The 24,248-nt window shown below is 47.5% G+C and overlaps 2 protein-coding genes and 4 non-coding genes across 6 annotated transcripts; 3 read left to right on the top strand and 3 right to left on the bottom strand.

The window, feature by feature from the left end:
- Nucleotides 1-9,215: 9,215 nt before the first annotated feature.
- On the top strand, nucleotides 9,216-13,376 carry LOC132085706 (putative DMBT1-like protein). The gene is made up of 4 exons (XM_059491141.1): nucleotides 9,216-9,273; nucleotides 11,539-11,884; nucleotides 12,301-12,402; nucleotides 12,570-13,376. Exons 1-4 carry the CDS (start codon nucleotides 9,216-9,218, stop codon nucleotides 12,895-12,897), a joined length of 834 nt encoding a protein of 277 aa, XP_059347124.1. The 3' UTR covers nucleotides 12,898-13,376.
- A 969-nt stretch (nucleotides 13,377-14,345) lies between these two features.
- On the bottom strand, nucleotides 14,346-18,608 carry LOC132085830 (zinc finger protein 883-like). Its single transcript, XM_059491305.1, has 2 exons — nucleotides 18,577-18,608; nucleotides 14,346-16,644 (listed from the first exon to the last, which is right to left on the bottom strand). The coding sequence occupies exon 2, from the start codon at nucleotides 16,634-16,636 to the stop codon at nucleotides 14,978-14,980; it is 1,659 nt and encodes a 552-aa protein (XP_059347288.1). The 5' UTR covers nucleotides 16,637-16,644; nucleotides 18,577-18,608; the 3' UTR covers nucleotides 14,346-14,977.
- A 1,760-nt stretch (nucleotides 18,609-20,368) lies between these two features.
- On the bottom strand, nucleotides 20,369-20,450 carry TRNAS-GCU (transfer RNA serine (anticodon GCU)). Its single transcript has one exon. It is a non-coding gene; the product is annotated as a tRNA-Ser (tRNA).
- Nucleotides 20,451-21,211: 761 nt separating this feature from the next.
- Nucleotides 21,212-21,283, top strand: TRNAM-CAU (transfer RNA methionine (anticodon CAU)). Its single transcript has one exon. It is a non-coding gene; the product is annotated as a tRNA-Met (tRNA).
- A 1,090-nt stretch (nucleotides 21,284-22,373) lies between these two features.
- On the top strand, nucleotides 22,374-22,447 carry TRNAT-AGU (transfer RNA threonine (anticodon AGU)). Its single transcript has one exon. It is a non-coding gene; the product is annotated as a tRNA-Thr (tRNA).
- A 200-nt stretch (nucleotides 22,448-22,647) lies between these two features.
- Nucleotides 22,648-22,719, bottom strand: TRNAE-CUC (transfer RNA glutamic acid (anticodon CUC)). The gene has a single exon. It is a non-coding gene; the product is annotated as a tRNA-Glu (tRNA).
- Between the last annotated feature and the right edge of the window lie 1,529 nt (nucleotides 22,720-24,248).

Below are 24,248 nucleotides of genomic sequence, written 5' to 3'. Positions count from 1 at the left end.
CAGGGGAAATGTGGATTTATGGAATCTGAGGTTTCTCACCCAAGCGTTCCTTGAATTGGATTTTTGCTGGAAAGGAAAAAAGGGAAATGAGTGATGGGAAAATTCCATGGAAAAATGGGAATATCAGCAGGAAAGGCATGGGAAAATTGGGAAAAAATGGGAAAAGGAGAAGAAAGGGGATAAAAGAAAGAAAAATGGGGAAAAAAAGGGAGGAAATGGGATTTAAAATGGGATTTAGAATGGGATTTAAAATGGGATTTACCTTCTCGTTTCTTGGTTTTTTCTCCATCTGGGAATTCCGGATGTGGAATCAAAGGAATGACAGGGAGAAATATTAATTTAATAATGGTTAATAGTATTGAATAATAGTTAATAATAGTTAATTATATCAGGTTTGTAAGTGTTTGCATTGATGGTGTTTGTAGGGGGAAGGGGAAAGGGGAAAAACAGGAAAAAGTAAAAAAAGGGGTAAAAAAAGGAAAAATGGGAGAAAAAGGGGTAAAAAAAGGAAAAAAGTGGGGAAGGGGAAAAAAGGGAAAAGGAGAAAAAAAAACATGAAAAAAAGGAAAAGGGGAAAAAGGGGGGAAGGAGAAAAAGGGGGAAAGGCAAACGAGAAAAAGGAAAAAAGGGGAAAGAGAGAAAAAAGAGGAAAAAATGGGGAAAAAGGGGAAAAATGGGGAAAACGGCGCAAGGGCAGCACTCACCCAGCAGCGCCTTCACTTTCTTCTTGTCTGGAACAGAAGTGGCAGAAATTCAGCCCCAAGCCCGGGAAAATCAATTTCGGGTTTTGGGCACCGATAATTTCATCCACAGAATCCGCAAAGTTCGTTTTCATTAACAGGCGAGGGCAAGTGAAAATCAATTAACAGTTCATTTCTGATTAATGCATGAAATAATTCAAAAATTAATATAATTATTGTATTTAATAGGCGAGGTTAAATTAAAATAAATTAATACTTCATTTATGATTCATACATTAAATAATTCAATAATTAATGCAATTAATTTGAATTAATAGGCGAGGTTAAATTAAAATAAATTACTAGTTAATTTATGATTAGTGCATTAAATAATTCAAAAATTATAATTTAAATAAGTAGGCGAGGTTAAGTGAAAATTAATTAATAGTTAATTTATGATTAATGCATTAAATAATTCAAAAATTAATACGTGACAATTGATTTAATAATTAATATATTTATTAATTTAATCATTATTATAGTTTATCATAAGTATATATGGCATATTTAATAATTAATATATTTTATAATGATCATGTTTAAAATTTAATATATTTATAATTAATCTATTTAATAATAATGTAAATATTTAAAATATTTTAATTTTTTTTACATTTTCACTTGAGCCAAAAGTCGTTTCCCAAAAGAAACCAAACCCAGATTTGATCCATTTTAAATGGGAAGAAAAGAGCAAGTAAAGCAAAATTAGAATCGGGAAATATTGAATTAAACATTAAGCATTAAGCATTAAAAATTAAAAATTAAAAATTTTGCAAGTAAAGCAAAATTAGAATTGTGAAATGTTGAATTAAAAATTGAAAAATCAATTTTAGATATTAACATTTTTGACATTTGAATTTTCTTTCATTTGGACATTTTGAAGTTGTAAGAGTTCAATTGATTAAAAAATTAAATTAAATTAAAGAAATTAGCAACTCAATCAAAAATCTAAATGTAAGAAAAACGAGGGAATTTTTGGAATGGGAATTTTTAAATTGTAAGAAACTTAAAACTACAAATTTAATTAATTTAAATAATGAAATTTAATTTATTTCAAACACAGAAGATTTTTACCTTCCTCCCTGTCCAGCTTTGCCTTGCCTGGAAAAAAGAGAAACATTTAATGAGTGAATTGGGAACAATTCACAATATATTTATATTTATATTTATATTTATATTTATATTTATATTTATACCTATATTTATATTTATAAACATTTAATGGGTGAATTGGGAACAATTTATAGTATATTTATGTTTATGTTTTTGTTTATGTTTATATTTATGTTTATGTTTATGTTTATGTTTATGTTTATGTTTATATACGTGATTGTACACATATTTATAGACATATTCACATTTCCATTTCCATTTCCATTTATACTATTTCAGTTACTTATGTTTTCAATCTATACCTAATTACCTGTTAAATATGAACATATCCAATATCTTTAATTAATTATCTTTAATTTGAATTAATTTGGAAGTAAATCTATTGAATATTTGTACGATTTTGTTGTAATTATATCTCTATATATTTCTATTTCAATAATATTTAATAAAACCTACATTTGTTATTTTATATTGAATAGTTTCAAGATTTTATCATATTTTCTATGTCTACATCCGTTTAGCAATATTCAATAAAATCTTATTTTCTTATTTACTGATGTATTATCTTTCATTTTTCTTTCAACTTTAATTATTTGCTACTTTTATTCATTACAATTAAATAATATAATTTTAATAACAATTATTAGAAATTAATAACTACAAATAAATCATTAATAAATATTTTTACAATATTTTAATGGTCAAAATTGAAAGTAATAAGTAAAATTCTCTGTAATATAATTTTATTTAACATTATTTTATAAAAACAAAGTATTAAATATTTTATGTAATAAAATATTAATATTTTATAAAAATAAAATATTTTAATAAATATAAATATAAAATATTTTCTGGTAAATATTTGATGAAATTTTATTTTTATGAGTTCATTTAAATTTCGTTTTTAAGAAATAGAAAAGAAATATTATTTTAAAAAGAATTATTTGTAATAAATATTTTATGATGATGATAATAATTAATGATTATAATATAATATAATATAATATAATATAATATAATATAATATAATATAATATAATAATATCTTAATATTTATAATTAATTAGGATAATTTTTGATATTGTAATATTTAATTGCAAAAAAATACAAGTAAGAAATAATTAAAGTAAAACCAAAAATTAAATTATGAAAATCCTTGGCAAAACCGCCATTAGCTATCATTAATAAAGACATTATTATTATGATTAACAATTAATTATTAATTAATTACTAATTAATTCCCCTACCTGCCTTCAGAGTTCTCTTGTGGCTCCCTGGGGGAAAACAAAAAAAGAAGAAAAATTTCAAAATGTCATTTTTCCCCAAGGTTTGGGTGGGAAATTCGGCTCCTCCTGCAGGGTTTGGTTGGGAGCGGGAACGGCCGGGACTGCCCTGACTGCGGGATTCGGGATTTGGGGTTTCATCGGATTTGGGATTTTGGGGTTTCATCGGATTCGGGATTTGGGGTTTTCATCGGATTCGGGATTTGGGGTTTCATCGGATTTGGGATTTGGGGTTTCATCGGATTCGGGATTTGGGGTTTCATCAGATTTGGGATTTTGGGGTTTCATCGGATTTGGGATTTTGGGGTTTCATCGGATTCGGGATTTGGGGTTTCATCGGATTTGGGATTTGGGGTTTCATCGGATTTGGGATTTTGGGGTTTCATCAGATTTGGGATTTGGGGTTTCATCTGATTTGGGATTTTCTGAGATTCCTGCGGGATTTGGGATTTGGGGTTTCATCGGATTTGGGATTTTCCCTGGATTCTGGAGGGATTTGGGATTTTTTCTGATTCCAGCAGGATTTGGGATTTTCCCTGGATTCTGGCAGATTTGGGATTTCTGTCCCTCATTCCAGCAGGATTTGGGATTTTGGTGTCCCCGATTCCAGCAGGATTTGGGATTTCTGTCCGTGATTCCAGCAGGATTTGGGATTTTCCCTGGATTCTGGCAGATTTGGGATTTTTGTCCCTGATTCCAGCAGGATTTGGGATTTCTGTCTGTAATTCCAGCAGGATTTGGGATTTTGGTGTCCCCGATCCCATCAGGATTTGGGTTTTTTTGTCCCCGATCCCATCAGGATTTGGGATTTCTGTCCGTGATTCCAGCAGGATTTGGGTTTTTTTGTCCCCGATCCCATCAGGATTTGGGGTTTCTGTCCCTGATTTTGGGATTTCCCGGACTCACTCTGGAGCAGACAGAAAATGCCAGAAATCAGCGCCAGGGTCAGGAACAAAAGCGCCAGGAAAATCTGCAGCCAGAGCGAGACGGACGGCAGGAACGCCTCTGGGAAAACAAAGAATTAACAATTAATAACTAATAACTGATAATTAACAATTAATATTAACCAATAGCTAATGATCGATAATTAATGATTAAAATTTATAATAAATTGGCGGCCCTGCCGTGCGCACCGTGCAGGCGCAGGCGGGCGCCGCGGGAGCCGTTCAGCCGCGGGTTGAGCACCAGGCAGGAGATGTCCGGCTCCGCTCCCGGCGGGACGCGCACCGAGCCCTCGACGCTGAAGAGCCCCCCGGGGGTCGCGGTGGCCGCGGTGAGCGAGGGCTCCGGGCGGACGCGGCCGCGCCCGTCCAGCCAGAGCAGCTCCGGCCGCGGGAACCAGCCCGAGGCGCGGCACGACAGGCCCAGCGCGCGGCCGTCGCGGCCGCGCAGGATCAGCGACGGAGACTCGCCCATGGCTGCGAAGAAACAGAGGGATTTTCATTGAAATCGTGGTAAATTTGGGGTTTTGGGGAGTCAAGGATTCCGTTCATGATGGAGATGTCACCATGGGATCAGCGACGGAGACTCGCCCATGGCTGCGGAGAAACAGAGGGATTTTCATTGAAATCACGTTAAATTTGGGGTTTTGGGGAGTCAAGGATTCCGTTCATGATGGAGATGTCACCATGGGATCAGCGACGGAGACTCGCCCATGGCTGCGGAGAAACAGAGGGATTTTCATTGAAATCGTGGTAAATTTGGGGTTTTGGGGAGTCAAGGATTCCGTTCATGATGGAGATGTCACCATGGGATCAGCGACGGAGACTCGCCCATGGCTGCGGAGAAACAGAGGGATTTTCATTGAAATCTCGTTAAATTTGGGGTTTTGGGGAGTCAAGGATTCCGTTCATGATGGAGATGTCACCATGGGATCAGCGACGGAGATTCGCCCATGGCTGCGGAGAAACAGAAGGATTTTCATTGAAATCACGTTAAATTTGGGGTTTGGGGAGTCAAAGATTACGTTCGTCGAGGAGCCGCCGCCCACCGGATCACGGATGGAACCTCTGTGGAAAAACAGGAGTTCCCATTTTAATCCCGTTAAATTCGGGGGTTTGGGAGTCAAGGATTCCGTTCATCGAGGAGGTGCCACCACAGGATCACCAATGGAGATTCAACGATGGCTGGGGAGAAACGGGAATTTGTGATTAAATTCTGGTAAATTTGGGGTTTGGGAGTCAAGGATTCCGTTCATGATGGAGGTGTCACCACAGGATCACGGATGGAGATTCACCCATGGCTGGGGAGAAACAGGAATTTCCAATTAAATCCCGTTAAATTTGGGGTTTTGGGGAGTCAAAGATTCCGTTCATGATGGAGATGTCGCCATGGGATCACGGATGGAGATTCGCCGATGGCTGGGGAGAAACAGGGATTTCTGTTCAAATCACGTTAAATCTGGGTTTTGGGAGTCAAGGACTCTTTTCATCAAGGAGGTGTCACCACAGGATCACGAATGGAAACTGTGTGGAACAACAGAGGCATTTCCATTTTAATCCCGTTAAATTTGGGTGTTTTGGGAGTCAAAGATTCCCTTCAATGAGGAGTTGTCACCATGGATGGAACAACATAAATCCTGTTAAATTTGGGGTGTTGGGAGTCAAGGATCCCATTCGTTGGGCAGTTGTCACCACGGGACCATGGATGGAGTTTCTCCAACAGCAGGGGAAAACCAGGAATTCTCCATTTCGATCCCATTAAATTTGGGTTTTTTGGAACTCAGTTTTTTGCCCAGGGGCTGTAAAGTCTTGGAGGATTTTCCGGGATTTGATCCACGGGGTTGGAGGTTCTCAGTGGTCGATGGATCCGAGAATGTCCTTGGGAATGAGGGATTTAATGGAGAATCTGGAAAAGGATGGAGCGGTGGGGGCGGTTCTGGGATGGATTTGGGAGTGGAATTTGCCAGGATTTTGTGGAATGCATGAAATATAAAAGTTGTAGTAACAAATACATAAAATATATAGAATTATCTTTTATCTTTTATATAGTTATACCTATATATAGAATTATCTTTTATTAAAACTATAAAATATAAAAATATAAACTATATGATTTAGAACTGTAAACAGATAAATATGAATATAAGTGTAAATGTAAAATAATGTATCACTCATATTTATTTTCTTATATATTATATATATTGTAGCATGTATTGTAATAGATCTATAACTGTATTAATAATTGTATTAATAATATATTATAAATATAATATAATATAATATAATATAGTATAATATAATAGAGTATAATATAGTATAATATAGTATAATATAGTATAATATAATAATGTCATGATATAGCAATTATTATATTGATATAATTAATTATAGCAATTATTATATTGGTATAATGATATCGCATTATAATAGCAATAGCATGTAAGATATAAGATATAAATTAATAATATATTAATATATTTAATATATTAATAATTATAAGTAACATAATATATGTAATATAAAAAACAAACAATACCTAATTACAGAGCTGTATAATATATAAAAAATTATTCTATTGAATTGAAGATAACTTATATCCTATAGTATTATACATAATGCAATACATATAATATATATATTATTGTGTATATGTATATACATATATGTATTTATATCTTTCTATAATGTAATATTTATATTATATAACATATGTTATACATGTTACGTTTTACAAAGTATAAGAAGTCAAATATAAAAAATAAAAGTATAAAAACAGAAATTAAAGGTGCAAACATATAAATTGTCTAATGTAAAAAAAAAATTAGACATGAACACTAAAAACATTATTTAATTATTTAACGATTAGAAAATGCAAAAACATTAAAATGTAAGAGTGAATTGATTTTAATGAAACGAGAAAAAGGGGGGAACGGCACCGACCTGCCACTTGCAGCTCCACCAGCACCTCCCAGGACTCACCCTGGAGGGAGACCCGGCAGCCGTAGGAGCCCTGGTCGGAGCTGCGCACGTCGCTCAGGAGCAGGGACGCGTTCCCGGCGCGGAGCTCCCGGCGGAACAGCTCCGCGCGGCCCCGGTACCGCCGGTCCGGCTCCTCGCCGCGGCCCTCGCCGCTGTAGCCGCACACGGGGACGCGCCGGGACCGCCCGGCGTGGAAGGTCCAGCGGATGGAGAAGTCCTGGCCAGCGAGCGTGGCGCGCACCTGGCAGGGCAGCAGCACCGGGTCCCCGATGATGCCGAGGACGGGAGTGGAGGGAGCGCTGAGCAATCCGCCTGGTTTGGGGTAAAACGGGACAGTTCTGGGTTTCCCCACCGCGTTTCCCATCGACTTCCATCGGGATCCATCCCGTCCTCAGCAGGAGAGGGATATCCGGAGGAAAACCAAAAAACAAAAAATAAATGGGAACGCGGTGCTCATGGATTTGTCGTTGGGTGTTTTGAACAACAGCTCGATTTCTCGGCTGGTAAAACGTTGGGGAATCCCGGGAAAAGGGATGGAAACAGCAAATTCCTTCCAAAACGGGATTCTCGAAGCTGGGATTTACATCCAGAAAATCCCAGGCGGGAATCGCCCGCCCCCGCAGCGGTTCCCAGGAAGGTTGGGAATGTCCCAGGGCCTGGAATTCATCCCTACAGCGCCGGGAGATGTGGGGACGTCCCCAAGGATACACGAGGGGTTCCTTGGATGTCCCTGAGGGTCTCCCAGGGCGGGATTGGGATGTGGGTGATAAAACCATGGAATTCCCTGAGCTGGGAGTGGTAAAATCACGGAATTCCCTGAGCTGGAAGAGGATCAGAGCCCAACCCCTGGCCCTGCACAGGAGAATCCCGACAATCCCGACAGTCGCGGCAATCCTGGAAATTTTGACAATCCCCACAATCCTGACGATCTCAACAACCCCCACAATCCCAAACAATCCCAACAGTTCCAACACTACAGTCTCAATAATCCTGACAGGCCCGACAACCCCGACAATCTCAACAGTACCGACAATCCCAACAATCCCAACAGTCCCAACAACCCTGACAATTCTGACAATCCCATCAATCCAAAAAATCCCGACAATCCTGACAATCCCAACAATCCAAACCCAACTACCCCGACAGTCCCAACAACCCCGACAATCCCAACAATCCTGACAATCCAAACCCAACAATCTTGACAATCCCAACAGTCCCAACAATCCCAACAATCCCAACAATCCCAACAATCCCAACAGTCCCAACAATCCCAACAATCCCAACAATCCAAAAAATCCCGACAATCCTGACAATCCCAACAATCCCAATAATCAAAAAAATCCCGACAATCCCAACAATCCAAAAAATCCCAGCAGTCCTGAATATCCTGACAACCCCAACAGTCCCAACAGTCCCGACAATCCCAACAGTCCCAACAACCCTGACAACTCTGACAATCCCAACAGTCCCAACAATCCAAAAAATCCCAACAATCCCAACAATCCAAAAAATCCCAGCAGTCCTGAATATCCTGACAACCCCAACTATCCCAACAGTCCCAACAATTCCGACCGTCCCAACAGTCCCAAAATCCAAACCCAAAAATCCCGACAATCCCGACAATCCCGACAATCCCGACATTCCCGACAATCCCGACATTCCAACAGTCCCAACCCGACAATCCCGACAATCCCAACAATCCAAAAAATCCCAACAATCCAAAAAATCCCAGCAGTCCTGAATATCCTGACAACCCCAACTATCCCAACAGTCCCAACAATTCCGACCGTCCCAACAGTCCCAAAATCCAAACCCAAGAATCCCGACAATCCCGACAGTCCCGACAATCCCGACAGTCCCGACCCAACAATCCCGACATTCCCAACAGTCCCGACATTCCCAACAGCGCCAACAATCCCAACAGTGCCTGACAGCGTTGCCCCAACGCTCCACAAACTCTGGAATGTTCCGGAGTCGCTGCGGAGCAGCTCCACCCTCTGGAGACGGAACCTTTCCCAAGCTAACCCCGCGCGCTCGTTAGGCGTTAATTGACATTTCGGAGCGGGAATCGGCCGTCTCCCGGGAACGGGCGCCCGGTGGAGCCTCCCTCACCTGCGGCCAGGACCGGGAGCAGCGCCAGCCGCCACAGCCGGGCATCCATGGGCGACCCCGGCGGGAAGCTGCGAGAGGGAAAACCAGAAACATCCGCGGAACCCCGTGGGAAACGGGACCCCAGGAATCTTCCTCCCCGCGGAGTCGCGCGGGGCTCAAACCCACCCGCGAAATCCTCCTGGGGGTCTTCGCTCCCGCTTTTCCCCTCTCACTGAGGAACCCCGCCCAGCTGGAGCTTGGTTTGATATCAGTTTGGGATGTCGTTTCGGTATCGGATTTTTGGTTCGATATCAGATTTTAGTGGGGTTTGGGATGTCGTTTCGGTATCGGATTTTTGGTTTGATATCAGTTTTAGCGGGGTTGGGATGTCGCTTCGGTATCGGATTTTTGGTTTGATATCAGTTTTAGCGGGGTTGGGATGTCGTTTCGGTATCGGATTTTTGGTTTGATATCAGTTTTAGCGGGGTTGGGATGTCGCTTCGGTATCAGATTTTTGGTTTGATATCAGTTTTAGCGGGTTCGGGATGTCGTTTCGGTATCGGATTTTTGGTTTGATATCAGTTTTAGCGGGGTTGGGATGTCGTTTCGGTATCGGATTTTTGGTTTGATATCAGTTTTAGCGGGTTCGGGATGTCGTTTCGGTATCGGATTTTTGGTTTGATATCAGTTTTAGCGGGGTTGGGATGTCACTTCGGTATCGGATTTTTGGTTTGATATCAGTTTTAGCGGGGTTGGGATGTCATTTTGGTATCGGATTTTTGGTTTGATATCAGTTTTAGAGGGGTTGGGATGTCATTTTGGTATCGGATTTTTGGTTTGATATCAGTTTTTAGTGGGGTTGGGATGTCGCTTCGGTATCGGATTTTTGGTTCGATATCAGTTTTTAGTGGGGTTTGGGATGTCGCTTCGGTATCGGATTTTAATATTGGATCTTGTGATTATATTTTAATACTAAATTTTAACAGTGGGTTTTGATACTGTTTTGAAATAATTTCTAATGCTATACATTATAAAAATTATTAACATTACAGATTTCCCGCCCCGGGTGAGGACAAATGCTCAAACTGAGCGGCGAGCCGGGATTTCACGGGGGATTTTTCCTGGGATTTCCTGCGTTTTCCGCCACATCCCAAACCACGGATAAATCCCGCGGGAGAGCAATTCCGCCCCAACCGCTCATTAATCCCCGCCGAAACGCATTTATCCCCGTTCAATTAATTAATCCCGGTTAATTAAAGGGGTTTTTTCCCAATGGGAGTTCCGTACCTGAGCGGGAAGGACGCGGCGGCTGCCCCGGGGTGGGGCTGGGACGGACCTTTGTCCCCGGATTTATGGATTTATGGATTTATGGATTTTTATGGATTTATGGATTTATGGATTTATGGAAACTGAGACCGGCCTTTTCCGGAGGGGGATGGAGCTCGGGAAAACGCCCGGAAAATCCCGTCCTTCTTCCCGGCCATCGCCACGGATGTTCCTCCTCATCCTCACGCGGGAAATCCTTCCCTGCCCCACCAGGACCTAATGGGAAAAAGGTTTCACGGACCAAAAATTCTGGGAAAAAAGCGAAATTCCACAGGTGGGATAAAGCCATGCTTGGTTTGGGATTTTTTTTTCCTGGGGAATGGTGTTGGGTGTTTTTTGGGGCAGGGTTGCCCTGGTTTTCTTCCTTTTTGTCATGGAAATTTCAATCAGTTTTGGGATTATTCAAATCAGTTTTGGAATTATTCCAATTACTTTTGGGATTATTCCAATTACTTTTGGGATTATTCCAATTAGTTTTGGAATTATTCCAATTACTTTTGGGATTATTCCAATTACTGTTGGGATTATTCCAATTAGTTTTGGGATTATTCCAATTAGTTTTGGGATTATTCCAATTAGTTTTGGAATTATTCCAATTACTTTTGGGATTATTCCAATTACTGTTGGGATTATTCCAATTAGTTTTGGGATTATTCCTTTTTTTTTGGGGGGCAGGGTGGGGGTGTGGGGTTTTTTTTTTGGGGGGGGAGGATGGGGGAAATTTTCTCCTGGTGCTTTTTCTTCTTATTTTGTCACGGAAAACTTACTGATGGGAATTCATTGATTAATTAAGTCACTATATCAATTTATAAAAACAATAAAATACAATGCAATAAAATGCAATCAAACAAAAATAATAAAAATGAGAGAAATAAAAGTTCCTTGATTTACCGGGGAGAAGGGAGGGGAAAAAAAGTGGGAAAAAAAGGGGGGAAAATGTTCCACACCTGGAAGAAATTCCTCCCCGTGAGGGCGGTGAGGCCAAGGCACAGTTTTCCCAGAAAAGTTTCCTCACCTGTCCCCACCTGTCCCCGCCCCCCTGACCCCGCGTCCCCTCCCCCCCAGGTGCGGATCCCCCCCAGGTGCGGCTGCGGGGCGGGGCCGGGCCCTGCTCGGGGCAGGTGCAGGTGCTGCTGAACCGCACCTGGCTGCAGGTGTGCGGCCTCACCTGGGGGCCGCCCGAGGCGCAGGTGCTGTGCCGGCAGCTGGGCTGCGGCCCCGCCCTCGGCGCACCTGCGGGGCCGCACCTGCAGGAGCAGGGACCCCGCCCGGCCCGGGGGCGGCTCTACCTGTCCGGCCTCACCTGTGACGGCTCCGAGGCGCACCTGGCCGAGTGCCTGCAGGAGGGGGCGGGGCCGGGCACCTGCGCGGGGGGGGGCGGCGGCCGAGCTCAGGTGCGAGATGCCCAAAGGTGAGCGGGGGGGAGGGGCTAAAGGGGGGAGGGCGGGGCCAATGGTGAGGGGGAGGGGCTAAAGGTGAGGGGGAGGGGTTCCAAATGTGGGGGAGGGGCTAAAGGTGAGGGGGAGGGGCCAAAGGTGAGGGACAGGTGTGGGGGAGGGGCTAAAAGTGAAGGACAGGTGAAGGGGAGGGGCTAACGCTGAGGGGGAGGGGCCACAGGTATGGGACAGGTGAGGGGGCGGGGCTCTGGGTGAGAGGGAGGGGCCAAAGGTGGGGACAGGGGGAGGGGCCACAGGTGAGGGACAGGTGTGGCAGGACGGGCGGGATTCAGGACAGGTGGGACAGGCGAGAAGGCTGGGACAGGTAAAGACACGTAAGGACAGGTGAGTCCAGGTGTGACATCTCCCCCTGCCCCTCACCTGTCCCCAGGTGCTGCCCCCTCCTGCTCGTACCTGGTGGCGCTGCTGGTGCTGCTGACGTCACTGGGCGGGGCCCTGCTCTGGCTCACCTTGCGGGCCAGGTGTGTCCCAGGTGAGTCCCGGGTGTGTCCCCATCCCAGGTGTGTCCCAGGTGTGACCCCAGGTGACCCCAGGTGTGTCCCAGGTGACCCCAGGTGTCCCCAGGTGTGTCCCAGGTGAGTCCCGCCCCCCCAGGTGTGTCCCAGGTGTGACCCCAGGTGACCCCAGGTGTGTCCCCAGCTCACCTGGACGCCTCGAGGGCCCCCGGCGCCATTTACCTGCCCAGGAGGAGCTCACCTGGCCAGGGGGAGGAGCTGCAGCTGATGGACGACGCCCCCTGAGCTCACCTGGAGGGACTCACCTGGGACTCACCTGGTGGGGCTCACCTGGCACCTGGAACCTCTCACCTGAACCTCTCACCTGGGATCTTCACCTGAACCTCACCTGGCCCTCCTCACCTGGCTGCTCTCACCTGGAATCTCTCACCTTGAACCCCACCTGGAACTTCTCACCTGAGCCTCACCTGGCTGCTCCCACCTGGAATCCTCACCTGGAATCTCTCACCTGAACCTCACCTGGCATCCTCACATGCGTTCCCTAACCTGAACTTCACCTGGAATATCTCACCTGGAATCCTCACCTGGCTGCTCTCACCTGGCTGCTCTCACCTGGAATCCTCACCTGGAATCTCTCACCTGAACCTCACCTGTCTGCTCTCACCTGTCTGCTCTCACCTGGAATCCTCACCTGGAATCTTCACCTCAAACTCACCTGGTTATTCTCTCACCTGAACCTCTCACCTGGAATCTCTCGCCCGGAACCTCTCACCTGAACCTCATGTGGAATTCTCACCTGGAATCCTCACCTGCAAACCTCACCCGAACCTCTCACCTGGATTCCCTCACCTGGAATTTCTCACCTGGCTGCTCTCACCTGGAGTCCTCACCTGGAACCCTCACCTGGCTCCTTCCTTCCCCCCCCCTCCACCTGTGGAGCTCAGGTGTCCCCGCACACCTGGGCAGGCGAATAAATTAAAAATGGCGTCTGGAGCCTCCAGGTGTGAACTTTGGGGTCTCCTCTTCTCCCAGGTGTGACTCCCAGGTGTCCCCACCCCCTCCAGGTGCGACAGGTGTGAATTCCAGGTGCTCCTGAACACTCCGGGTGCGAATTTTGGGAATCCCAAACCCCTCAGGTGTGACAGGTGTGACTCTCAGGTGCTCCCAACCCCCCCCAGGTGTGAATTTCAGGCGTTCCCACCCCTCCAGGTGTGACAGGTGTGAATTTTGGGAGGTCTCCCCCCCCCAGGTGTGACTCTCAGGTGTCCCCAAACCCCTCCAGGTGTGAATTCTGGGGTTCCCCATCCCCTCCAGGTGTGAATCTCAGGTGTTCCCAAACACCCCAGGTGTGAATTTTGGGGTCCCCCACCCCTCCAGGTGAGACAGGTGTGAATTTCGGGAGGTTCTTGTTCTCCAGGTGTGAATTTTGGGAATCCCAAACCCTCCCAGGTGTGACAGGTGTGAATCCCAGGTGCTCCCAAACCCTCCAGGTGTGAATGTTGGGGTCCCCCACCCCTCCAGGTGTGACAGGTGTGAATCTCAGGTGACCCCACCCACCCCAGGTGTGAATTTTGGGGGCTCCCCCCCCCCCCCCCCCCCCCCCGTCTGCTGACTCCGCCCCCAAAGCTCCAGGTGAGACCGGCGATGACGTCATCAATGAACGATCCTTTAATGAACGATCCAGGTGTGCCCCGCCCACCCCCAGCGCTACGGAACCGCCCGGAAAGGTGCGACAGGTGAGCTCAGGTGTGCCCAGGTGAGCTCAGGTGTGTGCTAGGGTTAGGGTTAGGTGTGTTCAGGTGTCCCCAAGGTAAGCTCAGGTGTGTTCAGGTGTGCCCCAGATAAGCTCAGGTGTGTTCAGGCCCCGCCCCATCCAGGTGTGCTCCTGCCCCATCCAGGTGTGCCCTCCCCCATCCAGGTGTGCACCTGCCCCATCCAGGTGTGCCCCGCCCCATCCAGGTGTGCTCTGCCCCATCCTGTGGCTCAGGTGTCGCTGTCCAGGTGTTGCTGCTGCAGCTTTTGGGGTCCACACCTGTCCAGGTGTGCAGGTCCGGGGTTCCCACACCTGGTCAGGTGTGAGGTTTCAGGTTCCACACCTGTGCTGGGATGGAGATTCAGGGTGCCCTCACCTGTGGCTCAGGTGCCGCTGTCCAGGTGTTCCTGCCACACCTTTTTGGGGTCCAAATACAATTTCTGGGCTCCACACCTGTGCAGGTGTGCACATCTGAAGTCCCTTCACCTGGGGCTCAGGTGCCGCAGTCCAGGTGTTGCTGCTGCAGCTTTCGGGGTCCGCACCTGTGCAGGTGTGCAGATCTGAAGTCCCTTCACCTGTGGCTCAGGTGCCGCAGTCCAGGTGTTGCTGCTGCTGCAGCTCTCGGGGCCCACACCTGTGCAGGTGTGCATTTCCGGGGTTTCCACACCTGGGGCTCAGGTGTTGCAGTCCAGGTGCCGCAGTCCAGGTGCTGCTGCTGCAGCTTTCGGGGCCCACACCTGCCCGGGCTCACAGGTACCGAGTCCTTCCACCCGGGCCTTCATCCCCGGGGCTCGGCCGCCGCCGCCGCCGCACCTTTCCCGGCGCGCTCACCTGCGCGCTCAGGTGTCGCGGTGCACGCGGCGGTGCTGCAGCAGGTTGGAGGGGTGCGCGAAGCCCTTGGCGCACACGCCGCACCTGTAGGGTGTCTCGCCCGTGTGCACCTTCTCGTGCGCGGCCAGGTAGGCCGGGTCCTTGAAGAGCTTGTGGCAGCGGGCGCACCTGTGCGGGCGCGCCCGGCCGTGCGCGCGCCGGTGCCGCAGCAGCAGCGAGGGCCGCGCGAAGGCCCTGCCGCACGCCTCGCACGCGTACGGCCGCTCGCCCGTGTGGGCGCGCCGGTGCACGGCCAGGTACGAGGACTGCTTGAAGGCCTTGCCGCAGGTGCGGCAGGCGAAGGGGCGCTCGCCCGTGTGCACGCGCGCGTGCGAGGCCAGCGCGTTGCTCTGCTTGAAGGCCTTGCCGCACAGCGCGCACCCGAAGGGGCGGTCGCCCGTGTGCACGCGCTCGTGCACCTTGAGCGAGTGCCCGTGGGCGAAGCGCTTGCCGCAGACGCCGCAGGCGTGCCGCTTCTCCTCGCAGCCGCGCCGCCGGTGCAGCAGCAGCGCGCCCGCCGCCGGGAACGCCTTGCCGCACGCGCCGCACCTGAGCGGCGCCTCCTCCGGGGCGGCCAGGTGCGTCAGGGCGTGGCGCCGGCGCTCGTAGGGCGTCCGGAAGGACTTGGCGCACCCGGCGCAGGCGAATGGGCGCTGGCCGCTGTGGGTGCGGCGGTGCTCCTGCAGGTTGGAGGAGCGCTTGAAGCGCTTCCCGCACAGGTCGCAGCCGTGCGGCCGCTCCTCGCTGTGCACCAGGGCGTGGCTCTTGAAGTCCGAGTGGCGCTTGAAGGCGGCGCGGCACAGGTGGCAGGTGAAGGGCCGCGCCTCGGTGTGCACCACCTGGTGGCTCAGCAGCTCCCAGGTGCGCTTGAAGCTCTTGTGGCAGGCGGGGCACTGGAAGGGCTTGTCGGCCACGATCACCTGGCGGATCTCCAGGTGGGCGGGCGGATCCTCCTCCTCCTCCTCCTCCCCCTTACCCGCGCCTTCCTGCTCCCCGTTGTCCTCGTTGTCGGGCTCACCTGGCGCACCTGAGCGCCCGCCCAGCACCAGCTTGGCGGTGGAGTAGACGCCGCGCTCGTCGATGAGCTGCACGAAGCCGGGCGCGGCGGGCTCACCTGGCTCAGGTGAGCGTGGGGCTCCCGGTGGGTGGGGCCAGGGGTGCTGCAGGTGGGAGGGGCCGGGCTCGGCCGGGGGTGGGCGTGGCCGCAGGTAAAGGCGGGGCCGGCGGGAGGAGGGGGCGGCCGGAGAGGGGCGCACCTGGAGGGACGCACCTGGGCGGCGGTGCTGGTCTTCATCGTCGTCGTCATCATCGTCACCTGGATCTTCACCATCATCACCCGGATCCTCTTCATCGTCATCACCTGGTTCTTCCTCACCTGGTTCTTCGTCATCACCTGGATCTTCTTCACCTGCATCGTCATCTCCTGGTTCTTCCTCACCTGGTTCTTCGTCATCACCTGAATCTTCATCATCACCTGGTTCTTCACCTGTTCTTTCCTCACCTATTCCTTCTGCTTCCTCACCTGTTCCTTCTTCCTCCTCACCTGGTTCTTCTTCCTCCTCACCTGGTTCCTCCTCCTCCTCGGACAGGTGAGGAATCACCTGGGCAAAGGGGGAATGGGCCTCCATGGTGGCACCTGGGAAAGGGGGCGGGGACAGGTGAGACAGGTGGGGGACAGGTGGGGGACAGGTGAGGATTTGGGGGTCCCTTGGAAACTCCTGGAGCTGAATTTGGGGAATTGGGGACCCCCTCGAGGACCCCCCCGGGCAGAGCAAAACGACCAAAAAAAAAAAAAAAAAAAAAAAATTGGGGGATTCCAGAGGATTTGAGCGGTTCTGAAAAACCCCAAAATAATCCTGGAACCCAAAACAATCCTGGATCCCAAAACCCCAAAATCCTGGATCCCAAAATAATCTCACATCCCAAAATCTGGGATCAGAATTCCGGGAGTTCCGAGGTCACCGAAGAGGCTCCAAACCCCAAAATCCAGGGTTGGAATTTTGGGAATTCCAAGGAGGCCCCAAATCCCAAAATCCCAAAATCTGGGATCACAATTTTGGGAATTCTGATGGATTCAAAGAGGCCCCAAATTCCCCAAATCTCAAAATCCCCGAATTCGCAATATTCCAAAACCCTTAAATATCAAAATCCCGAAAATCCCAAAACCCCAAAACCTCAAAATTCTAAAATCTCAAACCCCCAAAATCCCAAAATCCAGGATCGGAATTTTGGGAATTTTGATGTCACCACCAGGGTCCAACATCCCAAAATTTGGGATCAGAATTCCGGGACCTCCAAAGTCATTGGAGAGGCCCCAAACCCCAAAATCTGGGATTGGAATTTCAGGAATTCTGAGGAGACCCAAAACCCCAAAATCTGGGATTGGAGTTTTGGGAATCCTGGTGCCACGAAGGCCCAAAAATCCCAAAATCTGGGATCAGGATTTTGGGACTTCTGATGGCTCCGAGGAGGCCCCAAATTCCCCAAAACCCCCAAAACTCCCAAAATTCTAAAATCCTAAACCCCTAAACTCCCAAATTCCAAAACCCAAATCCCCAAGCCCCAAAAACCCCAAATCCCAAAATTCCTAAATCCCTCAAATCCCAAAAAATCCCAAATCCCCCAAAACCCCAAATCCCCAAAAAATCCCAAATCCCCCAAAACCCCAAATCCCCAAAAACCCCAAATCCCCAAAAATTCCCAAATCCCCAAAAACCCCAAATCCCAAAATCTGGGATGGGAATTCTGGGGATTGGGGATGGAATTCCCATTTTTGGGTCCCCGTGGATATTCCCAGGATGGGATGGGGATAAACGAGGCGCCGGGAATATGCAAATGAGGCATTTGCATCTCATTAGTGATAGGGGCGGGGATTCCTGCAGGGGGGATTCTGGGAATTTGGGGATTTTCTGGGGATCTGGGGATTTTCTGGGAATTTCTGGGAATTTGGGATTTTCAGGATTTGGGGTTTTGGGGAATTTGGGATTTTCTGGGGATTTGGGGATTTTCTGGGAATTTGGGGTTTTCAGGATTTGGGGGTTTTGGGAATTTGGGGTTTTTGGGATTCCCTGGGCTGGAATTTGGGATTTTGGGATCCTCTCGGGGGATCTGAGAATTTGGGATATTTTGGGAATTCCCTGGGATGGGATTTTGGGATTTTGGGAATTCCCTGGGTTGGGATTTTGGGATTCTGGGGATTCCCTGGGTTGGGATTTTGGGATTCTGGGGATTCCCTGGGTTGGGATTTTGGGATTTTGGGGATTCCCTGGGCTGGGATTTTGGGATCCCCTCGGGGGTCTCTGCGATGGGTTTGGGACCCCAGAAATTCGGGGGATTTGGGACCCCCAAAAAACTTCGAGATTTGGGATGCCCAAAATTCGGGATTTGGGACTCGGGGATCCACCCGGGAACGGCCCCAGTAAATCCCAGTCCCTCCCAGTTTGTCCCAGTTTGTCCCAGTCCATCCCAGTCCATCCCAGTTTATCCCAGTCCCTCCCAGTTTATCCCAGTTTGTCCCAGTTTGTCCCAGTTTATCCCGTTCCATTCCAGTTCCCTCCCGGTTCCTCACCGGGCGCCGCCGCCGCCCCCGGAGCCACTTCCGGCCGCGCTATCGCGAGATGACGTCACCTCCGGAATGGGCGGGGCCTGAGCGGGAACTGGGAGGGGACTGGGACGAACTGGGACGAACTGGGACAGACTGGGACAGACGGGGACAAACTGGGACAAACTGGGACAGACTGGGACAGACGGGGACAAACTGGGACAAACTGGGACAGACTGGGACTGACTGGGACAGACTGGGACGAACTGGGACAGACTGGGACAGACTGGGACAGACTGGGACAGACGGGGACAAACTGGGACAGACTGGGACGAACTGGGACAGACTGGGACAGACTGGGACAGACTGGGACAAACTGGGACAAACTGGGACGAACTGGGACAGACTGGGACAGACTGGGACAGACTGGGACAAACTGGGACAAACTGGGACGAACTGGGACAGACTGGGACGAACTGGGACAGACTGGGACAGACTGGGACAGACTGGGACAAACTGGGACAGACTGGGACAGACTGGGACAGACTGGGAGGGGTTCGGCGGAGATTTAAAAGGGAATTTTAGCGAGAAAAGGATCCCGAAATCGGGGATTTCCCGCCAAAAAAATCGGGGGGGGGTTCCCGCCAAAATTTGGGATGGAACCCCCAAAATTGGGGATTTGACCCCCAAAAAAATCCGGGATGTGAAACCTCAAAAATTCGTAATTGAAGCGCAGGATCGGGGATTTAGCTCCAAAGTCGGGGGTTGAACCCAAAAAAATTTTGAATCTCACTCCAAAAAATCGGGGGTTTAACCTCCAAAATCGGGGATTTCAGCCCCAAAAATCGGGGAATGAACCCCAAAAATTTGAAATTTCCTGCCAAAAATTCGGGGATTTAACCCCCCCCCCAAAAAAAATCGGGAATCGAAGCCCAAAACAATCGGGGAGTTCACCTAAAAAATTGGGGATGTAACCCCAAAAATCTGAGATTTACCCCCAAAAAATCGAAGATGTAACCCCAAAATTCGGGAATTAACCCCAAAAATTGGGGAATTCACCCCAAAAATCGGGAATTGAAGCCCAAAAAATTGGGGAGTTCACCACAAAAATTGGGGATTCGAACCCCAAAAATCAGAATTAACCCCAAAATGGGAGATTTCCCGCCAAAAATTGGGAATTTGTCCTGAAAAATCGGGGATTTCACCCCCCAAAAAAATCAGGGGATTGAACCCCAAAAATCGAGGACTTCACCTCCAAAATCCCGGTTTTGAAACCCCAGAAATCAGGGATATAACCCCAAAAAATCAGGGATTTAAGCTCCCCAAAAAACGGGATTTGAAACCCCCAAAATCGGGGATTCAACTCCAAAATTGGGGATTTCCCACCAAAACTCGGGAGTTTAACCCCAAAAATCCAGGATTTAAAACCCCCCAAATCAGGAATTTATTCTCAAAAACTGACGATTTAACCCCAAAAATTGGGGATTTCAAACCCCAAAATCGAGGATTTAACCCCCAAAAATCAGGTATTTTTCCCAAAAAAGCAGTTCCAGTTCAGGGTGGGATTGGGGAAATTGGAATCACCCCATAAAAATTGGAATTTCGGTTTTTTTACCCCAAAATTTGTGTCCTGATGAGGGTGGGATTTGAACCCAGGCATGAAGAGAACAATGGATCAGCAAAAAAGGGAATTTTCAAGAGAGAGAGAGATACCAAAATTGGGGCGTTTCCCCCAAAAATCATCTCCAGAGGTTGGAGGATTTGGGATTGAAACCCTGAAAAAGCGAATTTCGGGTTTTTCACCCAAAAGTGCGAGTCCCGACGAGGGTGGGATTCGAACCCACGCGTGCAGAGCACAATGGATTAGCAGTCCATCGCCTTAACCACTCGGCCACCTCGTCCGCGGCTGCGCGCCCGCGCCCAGCGCCCATAGGCTGCGCTAAGGGGGCGTGGTCACGGCTGGAGGCGTGGTGGAAGGCGTGGTCTGGGCGTGGATTCAGCTCCGGGAATCGCGGGTTCGAATCCCGACCCGACCAAATACGGGAAAATCTCAATTTTCTCTTTTTTTATCCTAATTTTTTCCCATTTTTTTTTCCCCCCCAAATTTCTCCTTGTTCTTTCCGAATGACCTCAAATTTTATTCTTCTTTGTTCTTTTCTTTTTTCCTTTTTTTTCCCGAAGGGGAAAATTAAATAAAAAAGGGAAAATTAAATTTTAAATAAGGGGAAAGTGAAACGAAAAAATAGAAAAGTCAGATTTCAAAAATAAAAGTTAAATTTAAAAAGGAAAACTTAAATTAAAAAGGGAAAAATTGAATAAGAAAGAAAATTAAATTAAAAAGGGACAATTAAAATTTAAGAAAGGAAAAATCAAATTAGAAAAGAAAAAAAATTAAATTAAAAAGGGAATATTAACTAAAAAAGGAAAAAATGAATTTTATAAAGGGGGAATTTAAAAAAAAAAAGGGCAAAATTTAAAAAAAAAATGAACAAAAACCCCGTAAAAATTAAATGCAAAATTAAAAATAAACCCCTCAATAAAATCGGCGGGGAAAGCGCGGGACCGAAGCTGCGCCAGCAGAGAAAATATCGTGAGATTTCCCAGCCAGTGACATCATGGGTAGTTAGGACCATTAAGGTTTAATCAGGAGCGAGGCTGCAGTAGCAGAGTGGCGCAGCGGGAGCGTGCTGGGCCCATAACCCAGAGGTCGATGGATCGAAACCATCCTCTGCTAGCCCGTAATTTTTCCCATTCTTTCATATAATTTTTCTATTTTTCTCTTTATTTTCCCTTTCCCCCTCATTTACCACTCAATTTTCCACATTAATTTCAATTTTTTTCTAACAAATTTTCCCCATGTAGCCCCCTCATTATCTCATCAATTTTCCCTTTTCCCCCCTCATTTCCCCCTCATTTTTGCCATTTTCTCCCTCATTTTCTTATCAATTTTCCATTTATTTTCCCCTCAATTTTCCTGCTTTTTCCCCCTTTTTCCCTTCCACTCAATTTTCCAATTTAATTTCAAATTTTCCCCTCATTTTCCCCATTTCCCCCTCATTTTCTCCTCAATTTCCCCGTTTTTCCCCTTCATTTTCTCATAAATTTTGGGATTTTTGGGGTTTTTCCCTTTTTGGGGGGAGGCGAATTTCGGGATTTTTTGTGGAGGAAAAATTTGGGAATTTTGGGATTTTTCCTTTTTTGGGGGGAAGAAATTTGGGATTTTTGGAATTTTTCCTTTGTTGGGGAAGGAAAATTTGGGAATTTGTGTTTTCCCTTTTGAGGGAGGAAAATTTGGGATTTTTTAGGGAAAGAAATTTGGAATTCTGGGGGTTTTTTCTTCTTTTATGGAGGGGAAATTTGGAAATTTTTGTGGAGGAAAAATTTGGGCTTTGGGGGTTTTTCCTTTTTAGGGGAAGGTAAATTTGAGGTTTTGGGGGTTTTTCCTGTTTTGGAGGAGGTGAAATTTGGGATTTTTCGTGGAGAAAAAAATTGGGAATTTTGGGTTTTTCCTTTTTTAGGGAACGCGAAATTTGGGATTTTTGGGGATGGGGAAATTTGGGATTTTTGGAATTTTTCCTTTGTTGGGGAAGGAAGATTCGGGATTTTGGGGCTTTTCCCTTTTTGGGGGAGGGGAAACTTGGGATTTCTTGGGGAAAAAAAATTTGGGATTTTGAATTTTCTCGTTTTTGCGGGGAAGGGAATTTGGGATTTTGGGGGAAGAAAATTTGGGATTTTGGGGCAGGAAAATTTGAGATTTTTGAATTTTTCCTTTTTTTTTTTGGGAATTTTGGGTTTTTGGGTTTAGGGCGGCGCTGGGAGCGCGCGGCGCCGTGGCTTAGTTGGTTAAAGCGCCTGTCTAGTAAACAGGAGATCCTGGGTTCGAATCCCAGCGGTGCCTCCGCTCTGTCGCGACCTAAATCGCGATAGAACCGTCAGTATTTTATGCTTTACGTCACAGTTCTTTTCCCTAATTTAATGAATTAATTTTTGACTAAACGAAACATAAGGGGTATAAGGAAAAACAGGATTCCGCCAGCGGAAGCGGAAATAAGTTGGGAAAAAATTTAAAATAAATAAAATGTAAAAGCATCACTCATATTCCCTGACCGGGAATCGAACCCGGGCCGCGGCGGTGAGAGCGCCGAATCCTAACCACTAGACCACCAGGGAACGCCAAGGACCACAAAGCGCGGGTGCCACCAGAGGCACTATAGTAAAAGCTGATTGGCTAAACCACTCCCGAATGCTGTCAATCAAATAGCGAAGCCAATCAGAGCGCGGTTCACGGGTGGTCACGCCCTCTGCCTCAGATTTCCCGCCTCTCGCGCCCGGCGCTTAGGGGAGGAAATTTGGGGATTTTTGGGTTAAAATTCGGGAATTTTGGGGGAAAATTGGGGCATTTTGGGGTGGGATTCGGGAATTTGTGGGCGAAATGCGGAGATTTTGAGGGAAAATTCGAGGATTTTGCGCAGAAGCCGCATGCTGTGCGCTGATTGGCTGGGATGGTATGGAGAAAGTGTCAATCAAAATGTAAAGTCAATCACAGCGCGGATCAGGGCTGGTCACTCCTCGCCTCAGGTATCCCGCCTCCCCGTGTGGGAGAGAATTTCGGGCATTTTGGGGTGGAATACGGAAATTTTGGTTAAAAAACCGGGAATTAAGGGGTGGAATTCGGGAATCTGTGAGTGAAATGCGGAGATTTTGGGGTAAAATTCGGGAATTTCGTATGGAAATTCGGTGATTTTGAGCTACGCGGCACGGACACCCTTGAAACCTCGCGGCGCGCTGAATGGCTAAAGCCCTCCGGCTGGAGTGCCAATCAAAGGGCGCAGCCAATCAGAGCGGGATTCTGGCGTGGTCACGCCCTCTGCCTCAGGTTTCCCGCCTCTTCGGCGCTGTTGGAAGGAAATTTGGGGATTTTGTGGTGGAATTCGGGGGTTTAGGGAAAAAAATTCGGGGATTTTGGGGTGGAACTCGCGGGTTTGTGGGGGAAAATCGGGGATTTTGGGGGTAATTTCGGCGATTTCGGGTGGAAAGTCGGGGATTTTGCACCGAAGCCGTATGCTGCGCGTTGATTGGCCGTGATGGCACGGCGATGGTGTCAATCAAAAAGCAAAGCCAATCAGAACGCGGTTCTGGCGTGGTCACGCCCCTCGCCTCAGGTTTCCCGCCTCTCCCTCCCGGAGCTGTGAGGAGGAAATTTGGGGATTTTGGGATGAAAATTGGGGATTTGGACTGGAATTTGGGGGGTTTGGACTGGAATTTGGGGGGTTTGGGGCAAAAATTTGAGATTTTGGGCAAAATTAAATTATTTGGTGTGAAAATTTGGGGTTTTAAGATGGAATTTGAAGATTTTGGGGTGAGATTTTAGAATTTTGTGGGGGTATTTGGAGATTTTGGGAAGTTTGATGTGGAATTTGAAGATTTGGGGGTGAAATTCGGGGATTTTGAGGTGAAATTCACAGATTTGGGCTGGAATTCAGCCATTTTGGGTGAAATTTGGGGATTTGGTTGTTTGTAAATAAATTCGGGATTTGAGGCAAAATTCAGTGATTCTGAGGTGAAATTTGGGGCAAAACTGAAATTTGAGCTGGAATTTGTCCATTTTGGAGTGAAATTTGGAGATTTTGGGGTGAAATTCGGGGATTTTGATCCGCCTGGCGCCGGAACCCCGCGTGGCGCTCGAAACCCCACGCCGC

The sequence above is a fragment of the Ammospiza nelsoni genome, chromosome 32 (genome assembly GCF_027579445.1).
Source record: "Ammospiza nelsoni isolate bAmmNel1 chromosome 32, bAmmNel1.pri, whole genome shotgun sequence".
NCBI classification, from domain to species: domain Eukaryota; kingdom Metazoa; phylum Chordata; class Aves; order Passeriformes; family Passerellidae; genus Ammospiza; species Ammospiza nelsoni.
The sequence above is the reverse complement of the archived record's forward strand: the minus strand, read 5'-3'. Positions and strand labels throughout refer to the sequence as shown.

Coding starts and splice junctions, on each gene's coding strand:
- LOC132085706 (XM_059491141.1), top strand. CDS start 9,216: ATGGGCGACCCCGGCGGGAAGCTGCGAGAGGGAAAACCAGAAACATCC. Junction 9,274..11,538: donor AGAAACATCCGCGGAACCCC/GTGGGAAACGGG, acceptor CCTCCCCCCCAG/GTGCGGATCCCCCCCAGGTG. Junction 11,885..12,300: donor CAGGTGCGAGATGCCCAAAG/GTGAGCGGGGGG, acceptor ACCTGTCCCCAG/GTGCTGCCCCCTCCTGCTCG.
- LOC132085830 (XM_059491305.1), bottom strand. CDS start 16,636: ATGGAGGCCCATTCCCCCTTTGCCCAGGTGATTCCTCACCTGTCCGAG.